The sequence below is a fragment of the Somniosus microcephalus genome, unplaced genomic scaffold (genome assembly GCF_052327205.1).
Source record: "Somniosus microcephalus isolate GS21.2 unplaced genomic scaffold, FLI_Smic_1.0 unresolved_chr1, whole genome shotgun sequence".
NCBI classification, from domain to species: domain Eukaryota; kingdom Metazoa; phylum Chordata; class Chondrichthyes; order Squaliformes; family Somniosidae; genus Somniosus; species Somniosus microcephalus.
In genome coordinates, this window is record NW_028225179.1 from 127,521,658 (window position 1) to 127,545,742 (window position 24,085).

At 51.3% G+C, this 24,085-nt stretch overlaps 1 protein-coding gene across 1 annotated transcript in view; it reads left to right on the forward strand.

Moving 5' to 3' along the window:
• Positions 1 to 24,085, forward strand: part of LOC147095827 (E3 ubiquitin-protein ligase TRIM39-like) — a 141,944-nt gene that overhangs the window by 110,386 nt on the left and 7,473 nt on the right. The window contains exons 5-7 of the mRNA XM_085974834.1: positions 18,483 to 18,716; positions 18,817 to 18,839; positions 18,916 to 19,034. Of these exons, the coding sequence (XP_085830960.1) occupies positions 18,483 to 18,716; positions 18,817 to 18,839; positions 18,916 to 19,034 (376 nt within the window). The remainder of the gene's footprint in view (positions 1 to 18,482; positions 18,717 to 18,816; positions 18,840 to 18,915; positions 19,035 to 24,085) is intronic.

The window sequence follows — 24,085 nt, forward strand, 5'->3', positions numbered from 1 at the left end:
GCAACAGATTTCTGGACACACAACAAGGAGGAGAGCTAACTGGTTTCGTGCAGCAATAGCTCAGGTATTTTTGGACTCAGGCCAAAGCGCTGCAAGTGCCCTGTTGGAAATTTGACTGTTTGCCAGCATTTGATGGGGGCTGCATGGGGTGCCAACGCGGAGTTTCAGCGCCATGTGCGTAGGGCTCGCAGACGCGGGGTCAGAGGGGCAGCCCTGGCTAGAGGCAGAGGGGGCAACAGGCGTCGGCAACATAGGCCTTACCCAGTCAGGGTATACCGCCAGCAGCGCTCCTACCTCACCATGAGTGGCGTGCGATGTGTAAGAAGGCTGAGATTCCGAAAGGAGGTGGTTGCAGAGATCTGCCACCTGCTTCGCAGAGATCTGCGTCCAAAGCTCAGGTGCAGGACGTCTCTGTCGGTGGAAGTGAAGGTGACAGTGGCATTGAACTTCTATGCCACCGGCTCCTTCCAATCCGCTGTTGGGGACATAGCTAACATATCCCAGTTCAGCGTGCATTGCTGCATCCGCCAGGTGACCGATGCCCTTTTCAGAAGGAGACGCCAATTCATCTCCTTCCCCATGGCCCTGGAGAGCCAGCATCAGCGTGCAGTGGGATTTGCTAGACTCGCGGCCTTCCCCTTGGTGCAGGGCGCCATTGACTGTACGCATGTGGCTTTGCGGGCACCTCTGGAGCATGGCGAGCAGTATCGCAACCGGAAGGGCTACCATTCTCTCAATGTGCAGCTGGTGTGTGACCACAAGCATTGCATCCTGGCTGTCAATGCCTGCTTTCCAGGCAGCTGCCACGATGCCTTTATCCTGCGGCAGAGTACTGTGCATGACATGTTCGAGGCACAGCCTCCCCCAAGAGGATGGCTACTCGGGGACAAAGGCTATCCTTTGTGTACCTGGCTCATGACCCCGCTCCGCGCGCCCAGGACCGCTGCTGAAGAGGCATACAACGAGAGCCATCAAAGGAGCAGAAACATCATCGAGCAAACTATTGGGGTCCTCAAGCAGCGGTTCCGCTGCCTTGATCGTTCCGGCGGATCTCTGCAGTATTCGCCGCACCGGGTCTCCCAATTTGTCGTAGTTTGCTGCATGCTACACAACCTGGCTCTCCGCAGGATTCAGGCACTGCCACCTGACATTGGACCACCTCAGGAGGAGGAGCAGGAGGAGCAGGAGGAGGAGGAGGAGGAGGAGGAGTACGTTCCCAGGAGGGAGCGACAAGGTCCAAGGGCCGTCCGTCGCCAGCTTATTGAACGTAACTTCTAAGCCCCCTGTCAGGGAATGCCTTGTGGCCATGAAGCAAGATGAATGCAGCCGCTCCGCAAGCCCTCAGCCGGCGAAGGCAACAAAGACTAACAAGAACAACCATGGACACTGTCTGAATAAAGATAAATTTATATTTGACAAAAATGAAACCCCTTCCCACATGAATCCCAAAAACAATCAACGGCCCCCACAAAAAGTGCAACAAACGACTCACTCCCACAACCTGGGGAGGAGTAACTCCACATTTGAACAAACCAGGCCTCAACCTCGGCCTTAACGCAAAAAACATACCCATAAACAAAACAACCATGGACAAAATAAAGATGTCCACCGCCATATAAAATGAAAGCTGGCCACACCATCTACTTAGTGGCCCGCGAGGGCGAGACCTTGTCCAGCCTTTTGGCGCCCCTGCCCGGCCTGCTGCTCCTCCGCAAGCTCTGCCCAGTGGCTGCTGCGAGGCTGGGGGAAGGCGCCTGAGGGTCAGATGTCCTTCCGCCAGATGGCCTTGGGGGGCGGCCTACACGGGCTTAGGGCCTCGAGGGGCCGGCTGTTGATTGGCGCACATGTGCATGGCCACCATCAGCTCCAGCCGCTTGCCGTTGACGCTCCACTGGGGGAGTGGCGGCGACGGATGGCGCAATGTGGGCAAGCTGGCGTATTGGAGGCGCTGGCTGGTGATGTCGCACGCTGGCACTCGCCCGGGCACGCACTGCACGATCCGCACCAATCAGCCGAAGGGCGGATCGCTGTGCTGCTGCAGCGCGGCGGGTGTCCTGGCGATGCCTGGCTGAGGCAGCGCGTGTGGCAGCAGTGAGTGCCCCTGTTGCCCTGGTCTGCGCCCGCATCACATCCGCCACTGACTTGACGGCATCAGCCAGCGACTCCATCGCCGGAGGCATCCGTTCCACTACCTCCATCATCATCCGGCCACTCTCGGCATTTGATGCCCCAAACGCCCGCACAATGGTCGCCAGCGACTCGATGGCCTCAGGCATCCGTCCCACCACCTGCATGAGCTCTGTGTGGCGGCGGTCCGAATCCTCGGCCATTTGGTCCAGCTGGCGCACCTCCTCCGAGGTGAAGGTGGCCGGACTGGAGGCGGGACTCTCCCGCTGGGGAGCAGGGGTCCGAGCTAGGCGACCCTTGGCACGTTGCTGGTGCCGAATGTCCGCAGCAACTGCACTCCCCTCCGATCCTTCCCCCCTCTGGGGGGAAGGCCGCGGCCCACCCGCAGCCCTCCTGGGTGGCTGGACGCCACTGGTCCCAGCAGCTGCACTCCCCTCCGAAAGTTGCTCCAGGCTCTCGTCCAGGGAAGACGTGTCCAACGCTTCGCCCTCTGCTGCGGGACCTGAGTCCTCCCCTGATGGTCCGGGTTGCTCTTCCTCCTCCTCCTCCTCCTCCTCCTCCTCCTGTTCGGAGGGGCTGTCACTGGCAGCTTCAGGGAGCTCTTCGTCACCAGCTGAAAGCAGGAAGGCACAAGAGTAGCTTCAGAGTGAGGAGAGGGCATCAGTGAGGGAGTCATGACTGGTGGCATTCAGCGCATTGGTGGCACAGTGGCAAAGGAGGTAGCTCGGATGCGCAAGTGCGACGAGAGAGGGCCAAAAGGCGAGGTCCTTACCATTGCCGAGCAGCGGAGGGTCGGCTTCTCCGCACACTCTGGGCACAATCACGTGGCCTCCCATGAGGCAACTCATGCGCTCCTCCAAGGGAGTGAGCTTCTGGAACTTGGCGCGGCCTCCCCCGGTGATGTCACGGCACTTGCGATTATTCGCAAGTTTAGCCTGCAAGAGAAAGGACGGGCTCTAAGTACGGTGTGTAGCCGTGACGTAGTGTGCACTGCCTCCCATGGTGGAATAGCTTGGCCAGAGTGTAGCCGTGACGTAGTGTGCACTGCCTCCCATGGTGGAATGGCTTGGCCAGAGTGTAGCCCTGATCTAGTGTGCACTGCCTCTCATGGTGGAATAGCTTGGCCAGTGTGTAAAGTGCAGAATGTGCAATTGATGCTCATGACTGTCCCAAAGCTGCTGGCTGAGGGCTGCCCATTAGGCCTTTCAGGTCCCTTTGCCCATCATGTCAGGTGTACATGCAAGAATGAGGAGGAGAGTGGAAAGGGTACTCACCCTGACAATCCTGGTCAGGTCATTGTATTTCTTCCGACATTGCACCTTGTACCTGGGGGCATCACCGTAGGACGACACCCTGGTGGCGATCTCCCTCCAGGCTTTGGTGTAGACACGGTGGGTGGGATTCCTGCCATTGTCTGGGAACAAGATCCTGCGCCTCTTCTCCAATGCTGTCAGCATGATATCCAGATCACGCTCTGAGAAGTGCAGGGCACGCTCACGGGCCTTCTCATGCGTTGCCATGGCTCCTTGGGCTCAGCAGCAGTGTTGAGGCCTAGTTTGAAAGCTGCAGTGTGCAGGGCGTGGCAGCAGACCAAATCGTCCCTTCCCCCTTTAAGAGCTGGCCGGCGCCACGGGGTCTGCTGTCAATCAAAAAATGACCGCACCCGCGCTGCGCCCCGCCTCGGCGCTATCCCTCTGCACCACCGGCTTAGCGCCTAAAGATAGTCGTGTAACGCCTCTTTTAGCGCTCCAGCAACCTCTTAGGGCGAAGCAACTGAATTTCGGCGAAGGGGGCGCAACTTTGGGGCGGGCGCTAAAGTCGGGCGGGCGCTAACGTTAGCGCCCCAAAACTGGCAAAACTGAATTTCTAGGCCCAAGAGTGCAGGACCAGAAACAAACCATAGAATCCAGCAGAAAAGAGATAGAACTTACATTTGTTTATATATATATATATATAATGTTTATACACATTATACATTTCACGACCTCAGGACGTCCCGAAGGGTTTCACAGCTAATGAAATACTAGAACATAAGAACATAAGAAATATGAGCAGGAGTAGGCCAATCGGCCCCTCGAGCCTGCTCCACCATTCAATAAGATCATGGCTGATCTGATCCTAACCGCCAATCCACTATCACAGAACCATCTCCTGAATCTAACAGAATTAGAGACACGAAATAGGAGCAGGATCAGGCTACACGGCCCCTGGGCCCGCTCCACTACCCACAGGGCCATGACCGATGCGAACCTAGACTCATGTCCAAATTCCTGCCCGCTCCCCGTAACCTTTAATTCCCTTTACTTCTAGGAAACTGTCTATTTCTGTTTTTAAATTTATGTAATGATGTAGCTTCTACAGCTTTTTGGGGCAGCATATTCCATGGACCCACCACCCTCTGAGTGAAGTAGTTCCTCCTCATCTCAGTTTTGAAAGAGCAGCCCCTTATTCTAAGACTATGCCCCCTAGTTCTAGTTTCACCCATCATCGGGAACATCTTCCCCGCATCCACCCGATCCAACCCCTTCACAATCTTATATGTTTCAATAAGATCGCCTCTCATTCTTCTGAACTCCAATGAGTAGAGTCCCAATCTGCTCAACCTCTCCTCATATGTCCATCCCCTCATCCCCGGGATTAACCGAGTGAACCTTCTTTGTACTGACTCGAGAGCAAGTATGTCCTTTCTTAAGTATGGACACCAAAACTGTACGCAGTATTCCAGGTGCGGTCTCACCAATACCTTGTACAACTGAAGCAATACCTCCCTATTTTTATATTCTATCCCCCTAGCAATGAAAGCCAACATTCCATTGGCCTTCTTAATCACTTGCTGCACCTGCATACTAACCTTTTGAGTTTTGTGCACCAGGACCCCCAGATCCCTTTGTACTTCAGTACTTTCCAGTTTCTTGCCATTAAGATAATAACTTGCTCTACGATTTTTCCTGCCAAAGTGCATAACCTCACACTTTCCAGTATTGTATTCCATCTGCCAAATCTCTGCCCACTTACTTAGCCTGTCTATGTCCCCTTGCAGGTTTTTAATGTCCTCCTCACTCACTATTTTCCCTCCCATCTTAGTATCATCTGTAAACTTTGATATGTTACACTCGGTCCCCTCCTCCAAATCGTTAATATAGATTGTAAAGAGTTGGGGACCCAGCACTGACCCCTGCGGAACACCACTAGTTACTGATTGCCAGTCTGAGAATGAACCATTTAGCCCAACTCTCTGCCTTCTGTTAGATAGCCAATCCTCTATCCATGCCAGAATATTACCCCCAATCCCGTGATTTTTTATCTTAAGCAATAATCTTTTGTGTGGCACCTTGTCAAATGCCTTTTGGAAGTCTAAATATGCTACGTCCACTGGTTCCCCTTTATCCACCCTATACGTTACTTCCTCAAAGAACTCCAGCAAATTTGTCAAACATGACTTCCCCTTCATAAAGCCATGCTGACTTTGTCCTATTAAATTATGATTATCCAAATGTCCTGTTACTGTCTCCTTAATAATGGACTCCAAAATTTTACCTACCACAGATGTTAGGCTAACTGGTCTATAGTTTCCAGCCTTCTGTCTACTGCCCTTTTTAAATAGGGTGTTACATTAGCAGTTTTCCAGTCTGCCGGGACCTTTGCCGAGTCCAGGGAGTTTTGGAAAATTATTACCAATGCATCCACAATCCCTACCGCCACTTCCCTCAAGACCCTAGGATGTAAGCCATCAGGTCCAGGTGATTTATCCGCCTTGAGTCCCATTATTTTACAGAGTACCACTTCCTTAGTGATTTTGATCGTGTTTAGCTCCTCCCCCCCTTTAGCCCCCTGTTTGTCCAGTGTTGGGATATTCTTAGTGTCTTCTACTGTAAAGACTGATGTAAAATATTCATTCAGTGTTTTTGCCATCTCCATATTTCCCACCATTAATTTCCCGGTCTCATCCTCTAAGGGACCAACATTTACTTTAGCCACCCTTTTTCTTTTTATCTATATATATAAAGCGGTCGATCTGTCTGTCCTTCTGTCTGTCCATCTGTCTGTCCTTCTATCTGTCCTCAGGTGTGCGTCTGTCCGGCTATGCGCTCGAAAGTTATACGGCGTACCTAAGCGCGCGTTACCTCCGAAGAAAGCTTACGCTTCCGGGACGCTGGTAAGCGTATTTACTTTTCGGTCGGATGAAAATTGTTCGCGCCTTATGCAATAAACCTGCAAAATTAAACTCATTATCTGCTAGCATTGATTGACTGACGTCAAGGTAACATAAGATTTACCAAAAACGTTTTATAAGTACTTTCACTTTCATCTTTCAAGGTATTAAGTGTGTGTGTGGGCGGGACTAATCGTTTTCATCTCAGAGATCTGCCAGCCATTGTTTCACTGCTTGCAGCTCAAACTACTCTCCTTATTCAGCTTTGAAAAAGTTAGTTTCTCTTTTAAATGCCCGGCAGCAGATTCACAAAGGGACACAGACAGGGCCCGAAAGCCTGGGACATGATTTAAAATGTTGCCCGGCACCAGATTCACAAAGGGACACAGACAGGGCCCCAAAGCCTGGCACTCGATTTAAACCGCCCGCCCCAAAACAGCCCTGGCAAAGCTGGGCTCCCCCAGCTAGTATAACTATAAAAACTTTTACTATCTGTTTTTATATTTTTTGCTAATTTACTTTCATAATCTATCTTCCCTTTCTTAATCAATCTTTTTGTTATTTTTTGCTGTCTTTTAAAGTTTTCACAATCCTCTATCCTCCCACTAGATTTGGCTACCTTATATGCCCTTGTTTTTAGTCGAATACTATCCTTAATTTCTTTACTTAGCCACGGATGGCTGTCTTTTCTTTTACACCCTTTTCTTCTCAGTGGAATATATTTTATTGGAAGTTGTAAAATAACTCCTTAAATGTACACCACTGACCATGTATCGTCTTACCCTTTAATCTATTTTCCCAATCCACTCTACTCAATTCTGCTCTCATACCTTCATAGTCTCCTTTATTCAAGCTTAGCACGCTTGTTTGAGATCCAACCTTCTCACCCTCTAATTGAATATGGAATTCAACCATGTTATGGTCACTCATTCCAAGGGGATCCTTTACTAGGACATTTTTAATTAATCCCATCTCGTTACACAGGACCAGATCTAAGGTTGCTTGCCCCCTGGTCGGTTCAGTTACATACTGCTCAAGAAACCCATCCCTAATACACTCAATGAACTCATCCTCAAGGCAGCCCTGCCCAATTTGATTTGTCCAATTAATATGATAGTTAAAATCCCCCATAATTATAGATGTTCCCTTATTACAAGCCTCAACTATTTCCTGATTGATACTCCGTCCAACAGAGTTGCCACTGTTCGGAGGCCTATAGACTACGCCCACTAGTGTTTTTTTCCCCTTATTATTCCTTACCTCCACCCAAACTGTTTCATTATCCTGATCTTTTGACCCAATATCATTTCTCTGTATTACAGTGATTCCTTCCTTTATTAACATAGCCACCCCACCTCCCCTTCCATCCTGCCTGTCCTTCCTGATCGTTAAATAACCTGGTATGTTTAATTCCCAGGCATTGTCACCCTGCAGCCATGTTTCTGTAATGGCCACAAGATGATACCCATATGTAGTTATTTGTGCCATTAAATCGTCTATTTTGTTACGAATGCTACGTGAATTCAGATAGAGAACTTCCAAAGATGTTTTGTGACACTCAGTTCCTGCTTTTGCCCTTTTTATTACTTTACCTTTTACTCCATACCTTCTGCCCCTTCCTGACACGCTCTGGTTTTTAATTTCCCCACTGCTACCTAAGTCTATGACCTTCTCTGTTGTCATTTTTATTATTTGCTCTCTAGGAACCTCCCCCCCACTAGTTAGTTTAAAGCCCTCTCTACAGCCCTAGCTATATGATCCGCCAGGACTCTAGTCCCAGCACTGGCCAAGTGAAGCCCATCCCAATGGAACAGCTCCCTCCTGCCCCAGTACTGGTGCCAGTGTCCCAGGAAGCAATACCCATTTCTCCCACACCAGTCTTTGAGTCACGCATTTAACTCTCTAATTTTATTTGTCCTAGCCAAATTTGCTCGTGGTTCAGGTAATAATCCAGAGATTATTAGCCTTGTGGTTCTGCTTTTTAATTTGGCCCCTAGCTGCTCAAACTCCCGCAGCAGAACCTCCTTCCTTGTCCTATCTATGTCGTTGGTGCCAACATGGACCACGACAACTGGATCCTCCCCCTCCCACTCCAAGTTTCTCTCCAGTCCAGAGGAGATGTCCTTAACCCTGGCACCGGGCAGGCAACACAGCCTTCGGGACTCTCGCTCTCGGCTGCAAAGAACTCTATCTATTCCCCTAACAATACTATCCCCTACCACTACAACATTTCTTTTAACTCCCCCCACTTGAATGGCCACCTGCTCCACGGTGCTGTGGCCAGGTTACTCATCCTCCCTGTAGTCCCTGCTCCTGTCCCCACAGGGAGTAAGAGCCTCGAACCTGTTGGACAAGTGCAAGGGCTGCGGCTCCTCCAACACTACCTCCTGGATCCCCGTACCTGCCTCACTTCTAGTCACACCATCCTGACCCTGGCCACGGACTACATCTGAATTAATTAATCTAATTGGTGTGACTACCTCGTGATACACAGAGTCCAGGTAACTCTCCCCCTCCCTGATGTGTCTCAGTGTTTGAAGCTCGGACTCCAGCTCTTCAACACGGAGCCGGAGTTCCTCGAGCAGCCAACACTTACTGCAACTGTGATCACTGTGAGCATCAATGGTGTTCACCAGCTCCCACATATTGCAGCAGCAACACATCGCCTGACCTCCCATTCTATGTAATTAATTAAATTTATTAATATTATTCTTAAATATACTCTGCCCCGATTCTAGATGGTGAATATCACACCTTAGAAACTATAAACCAAAGAGATTTAAGCTTAAAAGGGAGAAATACTTACCAACCAATCACTTACCCGCTTTCTGGTGACGTCACACTTGGATTACTTTTTACCTCTCTCCTTCCAGACTGGAGACTGGTCTTACCTGGTCTCTGGGACTTTTATAGCCCCGCTCTGCCGCTCAGGATTCCCGCCGACGCTGTGAGGCCTTACCTGGTCTCTGGGACTTTTATAGCCCCGCTCTGCCGCTCAGGATTCCCGCCGACGCTGTGAGGCCTTACCTGGTCTCTGGGACTTTTATAGCCCCGCGCTCCCGCTCAGGTTTCCCGCCGACGCTGTGAGGCCTTACCGGGTCTCTGGGGACTTTTATAGCCCCGTGCTCCCGCTCAGGATTCTCGCCGACGCTGTGAGGCCTTACCTGGGTCTCTGGGACTTTTATAGCCCCGCTCTGCCGCTCAGGATTCCCGCCGACGCTGTGAGGCCTTACCTGGTCTCTGGGACTTTTATAGCCCCGCTTTGCCGCTCAGGATTCCCGCCGACGCGCTGTGAGGCCTTACCTGGTCTCTGGGACTTTTATAGCCCCGCTCTGCCGCTCAGGATTCCCGCCGACGCTGTGAGGCCTTACCTGGGTCTCTGGGACTTTTATAGCCCCGCTCTGCCGCTCAGGATTCCCGCCAATGCGCTGAGGCCTTACCTGGTCTCTGGGACTTTTATAGCCCCGCTCTGCCACTCAGGATTCCCGCCGACGCTGTGAGGCCTTACCTGGTCTCTGGGACTTTTATTGCCCCGCTCTGCCGCTCAGGATTCCCGCCAATGCGCTGAGGCCTTACCTGGTCCCTGGGAATTTTATAGCCCCGCTCTGCCGCTCAGGATTCCCGCCGACGCTGTGAAGCCTTACCTGGTCTCTGGGACTTTTATAGCCCCACTCTGCCGCTCAGGATTCCCGCCGACGCTGTGAAGCCTTACCTGGTCTCTGGGACTTTTATAGCCCCGCTCTGCCGCTCAGGATTCCCGCCGACGCTGTTGAAGTGTAGTCATTGTTGTAATGTAGGGAAACGTGGCAAACAATTTGCGCACAGCAAGGTCCCGCAAACAGCAATGGGAGAATGGGGAGATAATCTGTTTTAGCAACGTGGGTTCAGGGATAAATGTTGGCCAGGACATCAGGGAGAACTCTCCTGCTCTTCTTCAAATGGAATCTTTTACATGCACCTAAGAGGGCAGGTTCAGCGTCTCATCCAAAAGACAGCACCTCTTGACAGTGCAGCGCTCCTCAGTACTGCACTGGAGTGTCAGCCTAGATTATGTGCTCAAGTCTCTGGCGTGGAACTTGAACACACAACATTCCGACTCACCAAAAGTGGGTGAATTTCTTTGGGGATTCTCCTGCTCGTCCAAGGAAAGCTCAGCTGAAGAACCACTGAGTTTACACTCCTAGATTCCCCAGCTGATATCCTCACCAAATGCCTGTCCAACTCCCTCTTAACAACAACTTGCATTTATATAGTGCCTTTAACATAGTAAAGCACTTCACAGGAGCATTATCAAACAAAATTTGACTCTTTCTCTCGACATATTCATGACCCCTAGTTTTGGACACCCCCACAGATGGAAACATCCTCTCTACATTTAGCCGACCAAACCCCTTCATAATTTTAAAGACCTCTATCAGGTCACCTCTCAGTCTTCTCTGTCCTGATTGTTGTACCCTCTCAGTTCTGGGATCATCCTTGTAAATGGTACTTTTGTAACCCTTGACCCCCCAAAGCTTGTTTCCCACAGCAACAGCTGATAACTTATTATTGTGGAAAGAAACTTCCCTACACCCCCAGATTATTCCCTCACCTCCTTAACGTGCAGTCAGCTCGACACTGTCTAGGACAAAGCAGGCTGCTCGATTGGCAGCCCATCCACCACCTTAAACAGCTACTCCCTCCGTGGCTGCAGTGTGTACTATGTACAGGATGCACTGCAACAACTTGCCGAGGCTTGTTCAACATCACCTCCCTTTACCGAGTAAAGCTCCCTCGACACTGTACCAACAAACACTCACAGGGCTGGTACAGCATCAACCACCTAGAAGGACAAGAGCAGCAGGGGCATGGGAACACCACCATCTCCAAGTTACCCTCTAAGTCACGCACCATCCTGACATGGATATATATAACCATTACTTCATCGTCGCTGGGTCAAAATCTTGGAACTCCCTATTGTGGGAGTACCTTCACCACACGGACTACAAGCGGTTCAAGAAGGCGGCTCACCACCACCTTCTCAAAGGCAACTAGAGATGAGCAATAAATGCCGGCCTTACCAGCGATGCCGATATCCCAAGAATTAGTTTTTAAAAGAGTTTGGGGAACAGTTCCACAGCCAATGATCACTTGTTGGTCCCTTGTCCAAGTGGCCACTTTTCATGTGTGAGCCTGGACAGTGAGTAAGACTGGACAGTGGACACTGTGTGAGACGTCAGAGCCAAGTCCCTATCCTGTCCTCAACTGGGAATTAGGATGGATCGGTATTGTGGCGCCCCTGGCGGCAGGGATTGGTAGTACAGTGCCGTGGCGCCCCCCCGCCCTGGTGTCAGGGATCGGTTCTACAGCACTGCGGAGCCCCTGGTGGCAGGGATCAGTACTACAGCACTGTGGCGCCCCCGGTGGCAGTGATTGGTACGACAGCACTGTGGCGCCCCGGTGGCAGGGATCGGTACTACAGTGCCGTGGCGCCCCTAGTGTCAGGGATCGGTACTACAGTGCCGTGGCACCCCAGGTGGCAGGGTTCGGTACTACAGTGCCGTGGCAGCCCAGGTGGCAGTGATCGGTAATACAGTGCCGTGGCGCCCCTGGTGGCAGGGATCGGTACTACAGTGCCGTGGCGCCCCAGGTGGCAGGGATCGGTACTACATTGCTGTGGCGCCCCTGGTGGCAGTGATTGGTAATACAGTGCCGTGGCGCCCCTGGTGGCAGGGATCGGTACTACAGCGCTGTGGCGCCCCAGGTGGCAAGGATCGGTACCACAGCACGGTGGCGCCCCTGGTGGCAGTGATTGGTACTACAGTGCCGTAGCGCCCCTGGTGACAGTGATCAGTACTACAGTGCTGTGGCGCCCCTGGTGACAGTGATCGGTATTACAGCGCCGTGGCAGCCCTAGTGGCAGGGATCGGTAATACAGTGTCTTGGCGCCCCCTGGTGTCAGGGATCGGTACTACAGTGCTGTGGCGCCCCTGGTGACAGTGATTGGTACTACAGCGTCATGCCGCACCTGGTGGCTGGGATCGGTACTACAGCGCCATGGGCCCCTTGGTGGCAGGGATCACTACTACAGCGCCATGGCCCTCCTCAATCGTCTTCTCCCAGTGGCTGAAGAGCTCCTCCCAGAGTCGCAATGCAGATTACGCCCACTAAGGGGCACAAGGGACATGATCTTCACCGCGCGTCAATTACAAGAGAAATGCAGGGCACAGCACCAACCATTCTACATGGCCTTCTTTGACCTCACAAAGGCATTCGACACTGTCAACCGTGAGGGATTATGGAGTGTCCTCCTCAAATTCGGCTGCCCTCAAAAGTTTGTCACCATCCTCCGCCTGCTTCACGACGACTTGCAAGCCGTGATCCTGACCAACGGTTCCACCACAGACCCAATTCATGTACGGACCGGGGTCAAGCAAGGCTGTGTCATCGCACCAACGCTCTTCTCGATATTCCTTGCTGCAATGCTCCAGCTCACCCTCAGTAAGCTCCCCGCTGGAGTGGAACTAATTTACAGAACAAATGGGAAACTGTTCAACTTCCGTCGCCTCCAGTCCAGATTCAAGGTCGTCCCATCGTCGAATTACAGTATGCAGATGACGCTTGCGTCTGCGCTCACTCGGAGGTCGAACTCCAAACCATCGTCAACACCTTCACTGAAGCATACGAGAGCATGGGCCTTAAACTAAACATCCATAAGACAAAGGTCATCTACAACCTGCCCCCACCACAAAGTACTGCCCCCCAATTCTCAAAATCCACAACAAGGCCTTGGACAACATGGACCACTTTCCATACCTTGGGGGCCTACTGTCAACAAGGGCAGACGTCGATGACGAAGTCCAACGCCACCTTCAGTGTGCCAGTGCAGCCTTCGGTTGCCTGAGGAAGAGAGTGTTTGAAGACCAGGACCTCAAACCCAACACCAAGCTCATGGTCTACAGAACAGTAGTGATACCCGCCCTCCTGTATGGCTCAGAGATATGGACCATGTACAGCAGGCACCTCAAAGCAATGGAGAGGTACCACCAACGCTGCCTCCACAAGATCCTGCAAATCCATTGGCAGGATAGGCGCACCAACGTCAGTGTTCTTGCTCAGGCCAACATCCCCAGCATCGAAGCTTTGACCACGCTCGATCAGCTCCGATGGACGGGTCACATCGTCTGCATGCCTGATACGAGACTCCCAAAACAAGCGCTCTACTCTGAGCTCCGACATGGCAAAAGAGCCCCAGGTGGGCAGAGGAAACACTTCAAGGACACCCTCAAAGCCTCCTTGAAAAAGCGCAACATCCCTGGGAATCCCTGGCCCAAAACCGCACAAAGTGGAGGAGAAGCATCCGGGAAGGCGCCAAACACCTCGAGTCTCTTCGTCAGGAGCAAGCGGAAGCCAAGCGCAAGGAGCGCACGTCAACCCAAGCACCCCACCCACCCGCCCCTTCAACCACCGTCTGCCCCACCTGTGACATAGAAACATAGAAACTAGAAACAGGGAAGATAGGAGCAGGAGTAGGCCATTCAGCCCCTCGAGCCTGCTCCGCCATTCAATGAGATCATGGCTAACCATCCAAATTCAGTACCCTGTTCCTGCCTTCTCTCCATATCCCTTGATCCCTTTAGCCTTAAGAAATATATCCAACTCCTTCTTGAATATATTTAATGAATTGGCATCTACTGCCTTCTTTGGCAGAGAATTCCACAGGTGCACCACTCTCTGGGTGAAGAAATTTCTCCTCATCTCTGTCCTAAATGGCTTACCCCATATCCTTAGACTGTGACCCCTGGTTCTGGACTCCCCGACCATCGGGAACATCCTTCCAGCATCTAGTCTGTCTAGTCCTGTTAGAATTTTATAAGTTTCGATGAGATCCCCTCTCATTCATCTAGACTCCAGCGAGTACAAGCCCAATCGACCCAATCTCTCCTCATACGTCATTCCTGCCATCCCAGGTATCAGCCTGGTGAATCTTCGCTGAACTCCTTCCATGGCAAGAACATCCTTCCTCAGATAAGGCGACCAAAACTGCACACAATACTCAAGATGTGGTCTCACCGAGGCCCTGTACAACTGCAGCAAGACATCCTTGTTCCTGTACTCAAACCCTCTCACTACGAAGGCCAACATACCATTTGCCTTCTTAACCGCCTGTTGCACCTGCATGCTTACTTTCAGCGACTGGTGCACAAGGACGCCCAGGTCTCGTTGCACTTCCCCTTCTCCCAATCTATTGCCATTCAGATAATAATCTGCCTTCCTGTTTTTGACACCAAAGTAGATAACCTCGCATTTATCCACATTATATTGCATCTGCCATGCTTCTGCCCAATCACCCAACCTGTCCAAATCATACTGGAGTTTCTCGGCATCCTCCTCACAGCACACACGCCCACCCAGCTTTGTGATGTCTGCAAACTTGGAGATATTACATCTAGTTCCCTCGTCCAGATCATTAATATATATTATGAATAGCTGGGGTCCAAGGATCAATCCCTGCGGTACCCCACTAATCACTGCATGCCACTCGGAAAAAGAGCCATTCATTCCAACTCTTTGCTTTCTGTCTGCCAACCAGTTCTCTATCCAAGTCAATACCTTGCCCGCAATCCCATGTGCCTTAATTTTACACGCTAATCTCTTATGCGGGACCTTATCGAAAGCCTTTTGAAAATCCAAATACACCACATCCACTGGTTCTCCCTTATCTATTTTACCAGTAACATCCTCAAAATATTCCAGTAGATTAGTCAAGCACAGAGACTGTAGGTCCTGCATTGGTCACATCAGTCATGTGAGAACTCATTTTTAATGTGGAAGCAAGTCATCCTCGGTTTTGAGGGACTGCCTAAGAAGGAGTGGTTGGTACTACAGCCCCCTTGGCGGCAATGATCAGTACTACAGCGCCGTGGTGCCCCTGGTGGCAAGGATCGGCACTACAGCGCCTTGGCCCCTTTAGTGGCAGGGATCGGTATTACAGCACCGTTACGCCCCTGGTGGCAGGGATCGGTACTACAGCGCCGTGGTGCCTCTGGTGACTAGGATCGGTACTACAGCGCTGTGGCCACTGGTGGCAGGGATCGCTACTACAGCGCCGTGGCCCCTTTAGTGGCGGGGATCGGTACTACACTGCCGTGGCCCCTGGTGGCAGGGATCGATACTACAGCGTCGTGGCCCCTTTGGTGGCGGAGATCGGTACTACAGCGCCGTGGCCCCTTTAGTGGCGGAGATCGGTACTACAGCGCCATGGCCCCTTTAGTGGCGGAGACCGGTACTACAGCGCCGTGGCCCCTTTAGTGGTGGGGATCGGTACTACAGTGCTGTGGTGCCCCTGGTGGCAGGGATCGGTACTACAGCGCCGTGGCGCCTTTAGTGGCGGAGATCGGTACTACAGCGCCATGGCCCCTTTAGTGGCGGAGATCGGTACTACAGCGCCATGGCCCCTTTCGTGGCGGGGATCGGTATTACAATGCCGTGGTGCCCCTGGTGGCAGGGATCAGTACTACAGTGCCGTGGCCCCTTTAGTGGCGGAGATCGGTGCTACAGCGCCATGGCCCCTTTAGTGGCGGGGATCGGTACTAAAGTGCCATGGTGCCCCTGGTGGCAGGGATCGGTACTACAGCGCCGTGGCCCCTTTAGTGGCGGAGATCGGTACTACAGTGCCATGGCCCCTTTAGTGGCAGAAATCGGTACTACAGCGCCGTGGCCACTTTAGTGGCGGGGATCGGTATTACAGTGCCGTGGTGCCCCTGGTGGCACGGATCAGTACTACAGTGCCGTGGCCCCTTTCATGTCTACCTATTTATATGGGGTATTCCAGTGTCTAGCCATGTATATGGGGTATTCCAGTGTCTACCTATGTATATGGGATATTCCAGTGTCTAGCCATGTATATGGGGTATTCCAGTGTCTACCTATGTATATGGGGTATTCCAGTGTCTACCTATGTATATGGGGTATTCCAGTGTCTACCTATATATATGGGGTATTCCAGTGTCTAGCCATGTATATGGGGTATTTCAGTGTCTAGCCATGTATATGGGGTACCCCAGTGTGTAGACATGTATATGGGGTACCCCAGTGTCTAGCCATGTATATGGGGAACACCAGCGTCTACCCATGTATATGGAGTACCCCAGCACCTAGCCATGTATGTGAGGTACCCCAGTGTCTAGCCATGTATATGGAGTACCCCAGTGTCTAGCCATGTATATGGGGTACCTCAGTATCTAGCCATGTATATGGAGTACCCCAGTGTCTAGCCATGTATATGGGGTACCCCAGTATCTAGCTATATATATGGGGTACCCCAGTGTCTAGCCATGTATATGGGGTACACCAGCGTCTAGCCATGTAACAGGTTTTAAGTGAGTACAGATGCCTTGCACCATCATCCCGTTTGTCAGATAATCACTCCCGCCTTCCACCCTATCACGGACCTTCCCTTTTGTTCTTTCCTACCCACCCCCTTTTCCCTGTCCCTGTGTTTGCTTAAAAGCTGTTCCATCTCTAACTTTTTCCAGTTCTGACGAAAGGTCATCGACCTGAAACGATAACTCTGTTTTTCTCTCTCCACAGATGCTGCCCTGACCTGCTGAGCATTTGCAGCATTTTCTGTTTCTATTTCAGATTTCCAGCATCCGCAGTATTTTGCCCTTGTGTTAGGGTGAGATGAAGTGAGGTGGGAGGAGGCTCGGGTGGTGCATAAACACCGGGATAGAACAGTTGGGCCGAATGCTCTCTTTCTGTGCTGTAAATTCTATGTAATTACATGCAATGAAAAAAGTTGGCCTTTCTTTGACGTGGAATGGATCGCTGTGCAGCAGAGAATTTACGACCTTTTAAATACTTCAATGCCTGCATTTCCCTAGCGATGAGAGGCAGCAGAGACATACGGGCGTCCCTTGCAAGCAGCATTGCTAAGGCCGTGTGTACACAAGCCCTCAAGTGGGCCGGAACTTAATACAGGAGGGAAAAGAGGAGGAACTACTCAGGCCCCGCCCCAATAACTGTTCCTACCCACCCTAAATAAGGCACCATTGCGGCAAGAAGCCCAAGGGAATGCGGCCCCGTTGTTCTCTCCCTCTTGCTTCCCATGTGGATTTGTAATTCTTGCTGCTGATGTTGTTCCTGTAGCTCTGCTCCAGGGAAGCTAACCTCGCCGTCAAAATAGAATCGTCGAATCTTACAGCACAGGAGGAGGCAGACAGGGAGGGAGAACCGTACCAATTAGATGTCCTCCGGCCCACGGTCCTGCAGAGAAGGATGGCCCTTTGTTTTTTGGTGGTGAGGGTCATCCTGAAATAGGAGTAATTTAGGTGAGCACGACTCTAAGGGAGCCCCGCCCAAACTCCCTGTGTTTACAGTGACTGGGCAATCCAGTACCCCCAGTCACAGGACAAACAATCAAATGAAAGTGTGGACCTTCTATCAGCATCTTCATAAATAATATTTTGGGTGTTAACAGGAGTGGCAAAATATCAGGAAGAGGAACGTCATCGTATATTAGTCACCAGCACTCTTTGTTTGTCTTCTTGGGGTATGGTCAATACTAGCAAGCAGTATTTATTGCCCCTCTTTAGATACCCTGAGGGCACTAATTTATCAGCCTATCTCTAGCCTAATGACGTTCTTGAACTTCCCTGAACTCTTGTTGGAAGTGTGCGCACGCTCTTCCTGCCCGCTACTTCGAGGACTTAGGAGGGTGAAATACGAATGCTACACGACCCAATTTCTAGGCCATAGAATCTTACAACCCAGAAGGAGGCTGTTCAGCCCATCATGCCTGTGCCAGCTCTTTGAAAGAGCTCTCCAATTAGCCCCAGTCCCCTGCTCTTTCCCCAGAGTGCTGCATTTTTTTTTCCTTTTCAAGTACTGTATATGTACAATACCCATTTGGAAGTTACTATTGAATCTGCTTCCACCACCCTTTCAGGCAGCGCATTCCTGATCATAACACCACGCTGCATGAAAAAAATGTCTCCTCATGTCCCCTCCGGTTCTTTCGCCAATTATCGTAAATCTGCGTCCTCTGGTTACCAACCCTCCTGCCAGTGGAAACAGTTCCTCCTTATTTAGCCATTGAATCTGCTTCCACCACCCTTTCAGGCAGTGAATTCCAGATCATAACAACTCGTCTAGCCATGAAGGGAACTCTTCCTTTCAGATTGTCAAATATTCAGCAGGACTGGTATTTTCTTGGCTGCAGGTAAGAGCAGAGCAGCTGACAGACACAATCGCAGAAGAATTTGAGAAGATGCACAAGTTCCTGAACGAGCAAGAAGAGGCCATGAGAAGCCGACTGAGAGAAGAAGAAGAAAACATATTAAAGAGATTGCAGGAGAACGTGAAAGCAATTCTGGAGGAAATGTCGGCTATCGAGGGAAGAATGTCAGAGATACAGACACGACTACAGATGAGAGAGGCTGCAGAGATACTCAAGGTAGTAATTAATATGGGAAAAAAAAGTTTGCCTGCTTTGGGAATGACACCTGTTTTAATATTGACGCCTGTTCTTTTTTTTTGTTCCTCTCTCTGTTTAGGACATTAAAGAACGTCTCACCAGGTACGTGCCGTCTCATTGTGTGTGCTTGCCCTGTGCTTTTGGTGCTGTCGCTCACACGCACAGTCTCTTTTCCCAGGTGTGATGTCCAGCCCCAGAGAGCAGAGGAAGTTGCAGTCGAGCTGACCATGGGCCTGTTCGGTGAGCCCTTCCAGTTCTTCAGAGTGTGGAGGGGGATGAGGAGAATTATCGAACCAGGTAAGAGTCAGAGTGCAACAGTCCCCCTCTCCTTGCTTTCCCTCCCCTTTGCTCAGTCACTGGCAGGGTGGGGGTGGGGGGGGCTAGATTTACAAATGTTCCAATTGAATTCAACGGAAATGATAATCGGGCGGTTTCTATAAAGGCCAGCCATTCCACAGAGCCAGTTGAAAATCTACTCCATGATCTTTTCCCTTGTGTAGTGACTGTTATTCTACAGCTCTCACTTTGTGTAGTAATAAATATCTAAATTAGGATTCACTCTGCTCAGTGAATGTTCTTGGGTCTGCACTATCTACAGACCCTATTGACATGAAGACAAGGGCCCCGATTTTCTGCCAGCCGCCGGGTGGGTTTTCAGGTGGGCGGGAGCCGAAAATCGCAGAAATAGGGGGTCGCGACCCCCCCCCCAGCCTGATTCCCCGCCCCGTCCGACTTTCGGACCGCCGTTTCTCTGCGACCCGAATCAGTCCCGCCCGCCGCTGGCGGGACTGGCCGTCGGGACCCTAATCACCAGTTATTAGCATGTTTTAAGGGGCCCTTGCAATTTTCAAGGGTACCCCACGCTAAACACGCCTGCGGGGAACCCCGCTGATGAAACCTGGCGTGAAGCTTGCCGGCTTGCTTGCTCTCAGCTGCAGGTCATTCGGGAAAGCTGCGATTTAATCGGAGAGCATTTGTATGTTGAAGGACCTTGTTGTTGCAGGCTTGGGGCTACTTCTTCAAGGCTTAGGCACAGCTGTGGAAGGTTGGAGCCTCACACACTTCTCCAATGTGATCTCCTGGGAAGCCCCTCTCGCCACCGTCACTCAGCGCTTCCTCAGCGGAGGCATCTACCAGAAGCATGGGATGCCTTTTTTTCCTTCTGATGTGCCTTCAATAACCACAAAACTAGAAGTTATAGACTTTAACAAGTTGGCTTTTAATCACTAAGATCAGAGCTAACATCTCAACACACTGACTGGCTCACAGGAATGAGTCATACAGATCCTGGGATCTTTAAGTAAGAGAAGTCAGGGGCAGTGCCAAGAGCCAAGACCTGGAACCTTCCAGATTAGTCAGGGAAGAGGAAGTGAAACTATACACCGTGTGGGGGAGGGTAATATACATGAGTGCAAAACGAATACAGGCAAGACAAACAGATTTCATTACATTCACCCCTTCTTTAGATTTAGTCCATCGGGGTGATGTTTCTTAAAAGTTGGTATAAGTGAGTCTGTCAGGAGGTTTTGCAGTTCTCAGTGATCGGCGCAAAGCCGGTTGGGGTGCCTCTAGGGGAGTGGATTCTGCTTCCTCCGCTGTCCGGGCCTCCGCAGTGTCTTCCAGGTTATCTGCAGTGTCCTCCAGGTTAAAGTTGGGTATTGATACCTCTGGGCGTCCTGTCTCTTTTTGGTGTAGGTCTTCCTCGGGTAGTCTCTCATCGTTCTCTCCGCTCCCCGAGGGAGCGAGGTCTTTTATGGAAACAGTGTCCTCTCGCCCGTCAGAGTATTCGATATAGGCGTACTGAGGGTTTGCATGGAGGAGCTGTACCTTTTCCACAAGGGGGTCCATTTTATGGCCTCTCACGTGCTTCCGCAATAGTACTGTCCCCGGAGACGTCAGCCACGCGGGTAGAGATATGCCCGAGGTGGATTTCCGGGGGAAAACGAACATCTTTTCGTGAGGGGTAGCGTTAGTGGCTGTACATAACAGAGACCTTATGGAGTGGAGCACGTCTGGGAGGACTTCCTGCCAGCGGGAGGTCGGAAGGCCTTTTGACTTTAAGGCTAACGTGACAGCCTTCCAAACAGTAGCATTCTCCCTTTCCACTTGCCCATTACCCCGGGGGTTGTAGCTAGTGGTTCTGCTAGTGGCTATCCCCTTTGAGAGCAAGAACTGGCGCAGTTCGTCACTCATAAATGACGTCCCCCTATCGCTGTGTATGTAGTTCAGCATGCCAAACATGCAGAATAGATTACAGAGACACTTGATGACCGTGGCACTGGTCATGTCTGGGCAGGGAATGGTGAAGGGGAAGCGGGAATATTCATCGATGATATTGAGGAAGTATACGTTACGGTCGGCAGAGGGAAGGGGTCCCTTGAAGTCCAGACTTAGGCGCTCGAATGGCCGTGTGGCTTTGATAAGGTGTGCACGGTCAGGCCTGTAGAAACGAGGCTTGCATTCCGCACAGGTGCGGCAGGCTCTGGTCATTGCCCTGACCTCCTCGATGGAGTGGGGCAGATTGCGGGACTTTATAAAATGGTATAGTCGGGTGACCCCTGGGTGACAGAGGTCGTTGTGGAGACCCTGTAATTTGTCCGTATGAATGCTGGCACACATTCCCCGCGATAGGGCGTCTGGGGGTTCATGAAGGGCTCCCGGCCTGTACATAATATCATAGTCGAACGTGGATAGTTCGATCTTCCACCTGAGTATTTTGTCATTCTTGATTTTCCCCCTTTGTTTGTTATTAAACATGAAAGCCACCGCCCGCTGGTCGGTGAGCAGGGTGAAACGTTTGCCGGCTAGGTAGTGTCTCCAGTGCCGCACTGCCTCCACTATAGCCTGTGCCTCCTTCTCGACAGAAGAGTGCCTGATTTCAGGTCCCTGAAGGATTCGGGAGAAGAAGGCCACAGGTCTCCCAGCCTGATTGAGGGCCGCAGCTAAGGCAAAGTCTGACGCATCGCTTTCGACCTGAAAGGGAATGCTTTCGTCCACTGCACACAGTGCAGCCCTTTCAATGTCCTGTTTGATACTGGTGAAAGCCTCCCGAGCTTCAGCTGATAGTGGGAAGGACATCGACTTAATGAGGGGTCGGGCCTTATCAGAGTAATTGGGCACCCATTGGGCATAATACGAAAAAAATCCCAGGCACCTTTTTAAAGCTTTCGGATTGTGTGGCAGGGGCAGTTCCTTTAGGGGGCGTAATCGGTCAGGGTCCGGTCCAATTACCCCATCTTCCACCACACAGCCGAGGATACAGAGACGGGTTGTGTTGAAGACACATTTGTCTTCGTTGTAGGTTAGATTCAGCTTTAGGACAGTTTTTAAAAATCTCGCAAGATTTAGATCGTGGTCTTGCTGGTTGTGCCCGCAGATAGTGACATTGTCCAGATAGGGGTAGGTAGCTTGTAGTTTATTCTCGTCAACCATGTGGTCCATCTCACGTTGGAAGACCGAGACCCCATTTGTTACCCCGAAGGGCACTCTGAGAAAATGGTAGAGGCGTCCGTTTGCCTCAAAGGCGGTGTATGGGCGGTCCTCCGTTCTAATGGGGAGCTGGTGATACGCGGATTTGAGGTCGATAGTCGAGAAGACTCGGTATTGCGCAATCTGGTTGACCATTTCTGATATGTGGGGTAAAGGGTAGGCGTCCAGCTGGGTATAAATATTAACAGTCTGGCTGTAGTCAATTACCATCCGTTTCTTTTCGCTATTTTTAACTATGACTACTTGGGCACGCCACGGACTGGTACTGCATTCAATAATGCCTTCCCGCAGGAGTCTGTCCACTTCCGCCTTGATAAAGTGTCTGTCTTCCAGACTGTACCGTCTACTTTTGGTCGCTATGGGCCTACAGTTCGGAGCGAGATTAGCGAATAAAGAGGGCGGGCTGATTTTTAAGGTTGATAGGCCACAGACTGTGAGTGGCGGCTGGGACCCGCCATATGCTAGCGTGACACTTTCGTGGTGGCACTGGAAGTCCAGGCCCAAGATTACATTAACACAGAGTTCTGGCATCACGAGGAGTTTAAAATCCTTGTAGTCCGTGCCTTTTACAGTCAGTGTTACCACACAGTAGCCCAAAATGTCCGAAGTGTGGGGCTTAGCAGCCATAGCAATTCTGCTCCGTGTAGGGGTTACCATTAATGAGTGCCGCCGTACCAGGCTAGGGTGGATAAAACTCTCGGTACTCCCATAGTCAATTAAACATTTCGTTAAATTCCCGTTTACCTGTATGTCCATCATAGATTTTGTCAACGGGTGTGGCCTGGATTGATCCACTGTGATCGAAGCCACTGTTGGGCCCTGGGCGGCCGTTGAGCCGGGAAAAGATGGCGGATCCCAAGATGGCGGCCCGCACGAGGCGGTGACAGAGTTGGAAATCGGATTCCCCCTGCAGACTTTGCTAAAATGCCCCTTTTTCTTACATTTGAAGCATGTAGCGTCCTTCGCTGGGCATCGTTGTCTGGGGTGCTTGGCCTGGCCGCAGAAGTAGCATTTCGGGCCTCGAGACATTGCCGCTGTAGTAGGACTCCTGGGTGAACTTCTGTGTGGGGACTCCGGCGGTGTAGAGCTGGTCTGAGACCTGGATGGGGAAGATGGCTGATTCCAAGATGGCGGCCCGCTCGGCGCGCACGAGGCGGTGAGGGCCGCATGGCCGGAAGAATAAGAGTCAGAGTTTTTCTGGGCCACGTCCAGCGATCGCGCAGTGGCCACTGCCTTTTTTAAGTCCAGGACCTCCTTCTCCAGCAGTCTCTGCCGGATATAATTCGATTTGAGGCCCGTGATGAAGGAATCGCGGACCAATTCGTCAGAGTACACGTTGGCCGTCATGGCCTTGCAGTTACAGTCCCGGACCAAGTCCTTTAGGCCCTGTAAGAAATCGTCCATTGATTCCTCAGGTCGCTGCCTGCGTGTAGCCAGCAGATGTCTGGCGTACACTTCGTTTACTGGCCTCTGGTATTGGGCCTTCAGGATAGTGATGGCCTCCGTGTAAGAGGTGGCATCCCGGATGAACGAATAAATCCAATGATTAACACGAGTAGTCAGTAGACTCAGTTTATCTACCTCGCTAGCAGATGAGGCCCTCGCGAAGAGTTCGAAGCATTTGAGCCAGTGTCCAAATTGATTTGATGCTTCAGCAGAATGTGGATCCAAGTCCAGACGCTCTGGTTTTAGGAGTCGATCCATCCTAGTATTCTTTAGTGATTAAAATTGACGTGCCTTCGATAACCACAAAACTAGAAGTTATAGACTTTAACAAGTTGGCTTTTAATCACTAAGATCAGAGCTAACATCTCAGCACACTGACTGGCTCACAGGAATGAGTCATACAGATCCTGGGA